Source organism: Montipora foliosa, chromosome 6 (genome assembly GCF_036669935.1).
Source record: "Montipora foliosa isolate CH-2021 chromosome 6, ASM3666993v2, whole genome shotgun sequence".
Taxonomy (NCBI): Eukaryota; Metazoa; Cnidaria; class Anthozoa; order Scleractinia; family Acroporidae; genus Montipora; species Montipora foliosa.
This window is the reverse complement of record NC_090874.1, coordinates 42424193-42431692: the sequence shown is the minus strand read 5'-3', so window position 1 is coordinate 42431692 and position 7500 is coordinate 42424193. Positions and strand designations below refer to the sequence as shown.

The window sequence follows — 7500 nt, the reverse complement described above, 5'->3', positions numbered from 1 at the left end:
TAAATGTTGTAACCCTTTCAACACCCCCATCCACAATTAAAATCGTCAGGCATTAGAGTAAAATCTGTGAGTGTTACTCTTACATGTATATTGTAGGAGGGACTACCAACCAGTTGGCTCAGTTGGTTGAGCATCAGACTACCGTGCGGGAGGGTGCGGGATAAGAAAACTCCAGCCAGACCAACACTCAGGCCCTTTAAATAACTGAGGAGAAGGTGCTGCCTTTGTAATGGCATCCACAAATGGTTGGACTCTCTAGTCTTCTTGGATAAGGACAATAAACCATACATGTAGGTCCTGAGTCACAACCCTATGGGATGTGCATTGTAAACAAACCCACACACTATTCGCAGAGTAGGGAATGGAGTTCCCAGTGTTGCGATCTGTCCTACATGACAGTATCTGGTGTAGAGTATCATGGTTGGGTGGGTAAAATGCTCAGAGATACTAGCTATCCCTTCTACTTTAAAATCCAAGAGTAAATACAGGTATCATGATGACGATGATGGAATGGGTTAATTAATCTGTTGTTCACCAGCCAAACAAACCTCGTCACAGCCAGCTTCCAAAGTTCTTGTTATTATCTGAGTCAACCTCTCAATATCTAATGTTAGAAATTTCTGGAAGAAAATGCCAAAATGGTTTGAGTTAAAGTGCAGGGGGTAGATACCACGCACATTAATGTGTTATAAGCTTTTACATTGTATTACATGTAAAGAAAACAAAATTTCCTTGGATTAAAATTGTGAAGAGTGATTATTGTAGATGACACACGTAGAGATAATATATAACGACGAAGGCCTTCCAATGATGCTTCAACCCAAAAAAAAGATAACCACTGGATATTAAATCACGAAACAGAGAAACACCAAAACGAAACACCATGTCCCTGTATGACCTCACCATACATTGAACACTAACCGACAAAGGTGGAATTTCAGATTAAATATTGTTTTAGGCCTGAAGATTAATGTTATTGCTCCTAATTCACTGAGATTAAGATTGAGGCTAGGAGCAAGAACATTTTAGGCCTACAGTAATAAGGCCTACATGTAAAACTATATTTAATCTCAAACCAAACACTTACTGTATTCTGGTTAGCATTCAATGCAGGGTGGGGTCATAGATGGTGTTTTGGTGCTTCGTTTTGCTGTTTCAGTGTTTCCCTGTTTCACTGTTCCACTGAATAATAACAAATTTAGGATACGTTGAAACCATTGTTCGCAGTTATTTGCAACTAAACCACCATAAACAACAGAAATCTACAGAAACAGGAACTAAAACATTTTCCTAAATTGTGGTGATCGTGTAAATAAGAAACAAACCCTTAAATTAGTTTTGCCATTCTCTGATTTGTAATGTTTGATCACATCAAAATGAACATCTACAGTTGTATGAAAACTAATATTGCACAGATTTTGTGGGATTTAATTTTTGGGTTTGACAGTAAAAACATTCAGATACAAAATATTCTATACAGTAGTTTGAGAGCCTGCCATGACTGTAAATGGAACGGATTGTACTTCCATGGAATATAAGGGCCGTGTGGAAAGTGACAACCCCTGCTCCTACATGTAGATTACTACATGTAAATCGCCATCAAGTTCCTCTTTACCTCTTTAGTACTTTCTTCCTCACTGATGCACTCATGTGCAAGTCGATGATATTCCTGGACGCAATCATAGCAATAGCACAGGTCAAGCAACAGCTCTTGCCATTCATCCAATGGTTTTTCCAAGTAGTCTTTAATCAATTCTCTCATATAGTCAGGTGAAGAGCACCATTCACAGGCTCTGTTGAGTTCCAAATTAGGCCAGCTGGAGAAATTAGGCTCCTGCAACAACAACAAACAAGCAAAAGGTCACTAGAACTAAGAAGTGAGGATTCATTTACATGTAGATTCATTACATAATACAAAATTTGTTGAGGGGTTTCAGTTTCCTAAAGCCCTTGCTGTTGTTTTGTGGCGTACAATATCAACAACACAAAAACTGAGCCAGAAAGGCAAAGAATTGTGTCCCTTAAAAAACAATTAAAGCTAATAATTATTTATGTCCTTAACATTCTGCACACTAGGAAAATCTGTTTTTGATTAATACACACAGTCATAGTGTATATTGTTACTACACCAGCTAAAACAAGTTACAATGTACCAGCAAAACACAACGTGAGCTGATGTAAAATGGGCATGCATAGGGACATTATTTAGAATCATGTGTAACCAAACAAAACATGCCCACCTTAGCATTGACTACTAATGGTGCCATAAAAACGGCTTATTGACAAAACCAACGGACCAGTACAACAATGACAGAGGTTCTGTCTTTGTAGGGATCCTACAGTGTATATGGGCTGAGTTCCAGTCAATCTCAATGTGACTCCCAAGGGTTTTTCCCCAGGCACCCCGGTTTTCCTCCCTCATCAAAATCAACTATCAATTATATCCAGATGCAGGTGGATACCCTTGATAGGGATAACCTCTGGTATCCTTCCCTTTCACTGAAGTGAAAGAAAAAAGCTGGCATTATTACTTATATGACCCCAAGGAAGACTTCTGCTCAGGTTGTCAAAATGTCAGTCAATGTCAATAAGAACAGCCCTTCTCAGGACTACTCTCACCCGGACGATCTGGAAAAAATTTCTTCAGCAAGTTGTAAAAATATAATAAAATGAAACTACAACCTAACTAATCCAGCAACCATTAACCCTTTGACTTCAAATGGGTTAACCCATTGACCCCTGCAAGTGAGACTTGATAGATTTACATGTACTCAGTCTCATACCAGGCAATTTTACTCGACAATGGAGAGCAGTTCAGGAGTCAAAGGGTTAAAGGAAATGTCATTTATTATTCCACTACCACACCAATATTTTTAGCAAAATATGAGATGGTAATGGACATCGTAGTGTCCGGTTTGACTGGTTTAGAGCAGAGCAAATACAGATAGAACAAGAGCTTTTCAATAAAAGCAATTGTTTTTAACATGATGCAAAGCCTGAAAATGTAGCTTATCATTGCGAATGGCACTCATCATTTTGTTTATCCAATCAAATAAAGGACATTTCAATGGTTAACTACGGTATGTGTTGTTTTTTACATTCGCATGTCAGTCAATGCAGGAAGAAGCCAAAATACTAGAAAATGGCATAATAGTGGAATAACAGATCCCTCATTAAAAGGTGTAAAGTGCTACTATTATGAAATTCACGTTTCCTATCTACATGTACGCCATTCAAAGACATAAACATGTAGTCTGTAAGAGAAGAAGAATGCTGTTTTTGTTCCAGAGAAATTCAAGATTTCAAAATATGCAAATTAGCCAAGTGATGGCGTCATAAACTCAACCGAATTATGATCAAATATAATGGAAAAAGATATCCCAGCCACTTTGTACCAGAAATGGTTGATTCTTTGCAGTAATATGAGCATACCAGTTTTGTTACCATGGCAACATACTGGGTTCCAGACCTCCCTGATATTTAAGGCTTTGCTGGCCACCTTTGGCATTCTATTTTGATATGCAAGCATATAGATACTATTTTGATATGCAAGCACATGGATACGTTAGGTCGAGTTTGTTGCCTTGCTAAATGCTTTTCTAGCTTATGATCACCAAAAATATTGAATCAGGTTGAAGTGGACTGGAAAAGAGTGAGTTGTCATGGGAATAAATTTCTTTACAGCCAAAGGTGTGGTGCCTGTATAACTATTAGCCTACCAAATTTCAATGACCCCTGCTGCAAATTGACTGAGATTGCTCTATTTATATACTTGATTTTATATTGGGTTGAGTGAATGATGTCATCAGTAATCTCAATTGCATATTTTACACATTCTTCAACCTTAAATATCTCCAGAACCAATGCAGATATTTCCAAATGGTAAATGGCATTTTTTATCTTTCCTGGAATTCTATATAATAAACCTACTGTAAAAATTCAAGGGATGAAAATTTGATCATAGTAGCACTTTAACTGTATAATACATGTGGACATTTTGCTCATTGCTCGTAATGCCCCCCTTCGGGGCTCGGACAAGTACTATGCAACTTGCAAAATATCCGTGTGTAACAATTATTCCGCAAGTGCACGTTGGATATCGGATGATAGATAGCTAATGAGGCACATACAGTACTGTAGCACCAAGTTGGCTATAATCACCTCTTATTATATACTCAACAAGATATCTTGTTTCTGCTTGGCCAATGGCAAATGCATAAATAGGTTATAGAGAGCAATCCAGGTTACAGAGTGCAATATGGAAGTTGCTATGAAAACACAGGGGAAGCGCCAAATTTGAACACCAAAGTGAAAAAAAATGGCTGACAGTCGGTTTGCTTTGTCAAACCAAAACATCGTTGAGCAACTTAAAGAAAATGCGAAAAACAAAAACACGTTGAAAGCTACACAGACCTGGTTGAATGTCTGGCAAACATGGGCGACTGAAAGAAAACTACACCCAAAACTGGAAGAATACCAGTACAAAGAAAGTAGCGCATTTGAGTAATTTTGTTGAGATTTTACTCGTAAATGGGGAGCCCCTGGGCGTCAATGGGTTAACCTTCAAACTATAACTTAAAAGGAAGGTCAACAATTGACTCCTCATAACACAATGTTGTTGAAGAAGATGCACAAATAACTTCATATTTTGTCAAAATACTTTTGACAGGAGTGAGAGCCGCATCATTAAGATTAACTTTCTGCCACAAAAGTTTTTTGAGATGACCAAGGAAGTTAAGAACCCCTCAACTATTTTGCCTTAGAATCCACATGTAAGATCTTCAGAAATCATCACATGAATAGTTTTGTACATCACAACTGATGATGATATCGGTCTTTGACTTTAAAACGAACCCAGTGCCCTGTACAAATCCTCTAGATTACAGTCATTAATTCCCTGATAGCAGAGGTCGCCTTTCTTTTTGCTTAGTATGGAAAAAGAGACCTCTGCCATGCATTGAAACTCACTTTGATCCAACCACCGTCCACAACGGACAGCACTCTTCAAACCGCATGCCTCATGATGTTGCTGATCGTGACTTGAGCCCTCTGTGTCTCAAGCATTCCTTAACAGTAATTCCGCTGTTGTCAAGTGAGCCCACACAACATAAAGTATTACATGTGAATTTGGTCTCTAAGTAACCCCTGCGAAGGCTCAATACAGTGAGTTTCGACCCATGGCATGGGTCTCTTTTGCCACACTCGTCTGCCCAATGAACGCAAAAGTAAAGAGAAATCTCCTAGCAGGGAAAGTCTTATCGTTAATAAGTGGGGAAAATTAAGATACGGGCAGCAAGGTTCTGTAGCTTTTCAGCAAGATAGAGGCCACAGTGTCCCTTCACAAACCTTACAGTAAACAAAGTGAACACCTACGAGATGTAAAAAAAAAACGACACAGATGTGTCAAAACCAGTTGCGTGCCATTTTAATCTTCCTAATCACTCCCACCACAACATGACAATTTGCGGCCTATCCTTACACTACGGGAACACAGACAGCCATAAAAATCTCAAACAAAATTTCATCTTTCAACTACACTCTATCCTCAAGGAATCAATGAACGCCTCTCATCCCATTAACTTATTCACAAATTCATGTTACCGTATTTCCACCAATGGCAAAGCTCCTCCAAACCCTCATAAAACCAAAAACACCCACTATCGCCCTTTATCAACTCGTTTGATAAAACCAAATTTTCATGTTTTAAAGGAAAAATAGACTTGTTTGACCCACTATTTTGCATATCACTGTCTTGCTTGACACCAGACGATGCCAGTGTACCGTAAGATAGACAACAGCGGCCACTAAATCAATTGCTATTATTTAAAGGCCGGGACACACTAGGCGATAAGTCGCTGCGACATGTCGGGGGGACAAGTCGCCGCAACAAATCCCCTTGGTGACACGGTTAATTTCATGAAAATCATTGTCGCTGCGGCAGAAGTTGTCGCCGCGATCAGTCACACGAATTCAAACCAGTTTGAATTCGTGCGCCTAATCGCCCCGACAAAATTAGTGAAAGCAGTGTTGTCGCATCGTGTGTACACTTCCAGCAACAAGTCGCTGCGACAAAATATAAATGAACCAATGAGAGAGCGTCATATGGTCAGCCATATTGAATTAGAAAACTAGTTCACATGCCCCCTCATCCGAGATCACTGCATGTGCTCCGAACAGGCGTCGTGTCGCAGCGACTTGTTTTGCAAGTAGTACACATGGAGCAATTTGTAGCAGAGACATGTCGCTGCGACTTGTCGCCTAGTGTGTCCCGGCCTTAATGAGAATAAGATGTTGCATGCTTTAATGCTTTAATAGGAATACTCCTAAAATGAAAGTGATCGATTAAAGGTCACCCTACGATTATAAACTGTCACCTTTGCCACTGTAGGGACACTTGGGTTAAACTGCTGCTCACTTTCTAATTATACAAATATTACTCCTAACCCTGCGCTGGCTTAGACTAATCTTGCTTACAAACAGTGTTAAATCATGGAACCAAACGTACAGGCCAACTTGTATTAAAACGTACCTGTTTCACCGCTAAATCCATGATACTAAAAATCAAGTCATCTAAAAGCTATTTCTCAAAATTCGTTCGTCCATGTATAAACGGTCATCCATGACGGCATTTTGCCCTACTCGCCACGAATAAAATACCTTGTCACAGCAAGAAGTGATGGTCGGATAACCAGGCTCGTGGTGCTGATGCAAGTCATCGGTCATCAGGAATAAAGACTGGGTACGATCATTCACCAGGCCCCAGTTGTTCAAAAGATGGATGACGCCATATCCAGATAAATCACTATCTCTCAAAAAAGAAACGACAGTTTTCAATTTACAAAACATGTTTTGACATACTCATGTCATCTTCAGTTGCAAATGAGCTTTTTCGACGGTTGTACATTTGAATTAATGTTAACGTATGTTGCAAAATTACGTGTCAGAACTTGCGTACAATTTGAATATGAAGTGTTTTAATGCGCAGAAAACAAAAATAGCGCACATAGCAATAAAATAAAAGACAAAAGAGCTACGTAATTAAAAAGAAAGAGACAAATCTAAATGCCTCAACTGCTGATTAAGGATAGGATTTTCCCACTTAATGTGCAATGCCTCTTTGATCTTAATTTGGAATTTTGAGGCGGCAGAATCTAAGATCGTGAAACATTCTGTGTTACAAGAGTCATGACAGGCCCTAGATGACTGCAGGTGTCTGTAAACATGCGAAGACTTGTCCGACAAGAGATGCTCACGAGCACGTGTACGTAGGTGGCGAGTGGTCTCGCCAATGCAGCTGGCATTACAGCCAGCACACGAGAATTTATAAACGACACGCGAACGTAGACCTTGCGGTAATGAATCTTTCACGCTGAACATGTTTCTAAGTTTAAATGTACTAAAGACCAATTTAATATCTAAATCAGCTTTGCAATAAAGTTTGAGTAGTTGTCTTAACTTGCTCTGGGCGATTTCAGAAAACCGGCCAACATAAGGGAGTTT

General features: G+C 39.3%; 1 protein-coding gene across 1 annotated transcript in view; it reads right to left on the bottom strand.

The window, feature by feature from the left end:
* LOC138007411 (uncharacterized) overlaps positions 1-6704 on the bottom strand; it is a 61212-nt gene extending 54508 nt beyond the window's left edge. The window contains exons 1-3 of the mRNA XM_068854299.1: positions 6530-6704; positions 1616-1834; positions 549-620 (exon numbers count right to left, since the gene is read on the bottom strand). Of these exons, the coding sequence (XP_068710400.1) occupies positions 549-620; positions 1616-1834; positions 6530-6550 (312 nt within the window). The 5' untranslated portion in view covers positions 6551-6704. The remainder of the gene's footprint in view (positions 1-548; positions 621-1615; positions 1835-6529) is intronic.
* Positions 6705-7500: the final 796 nt, after the last annotated feature.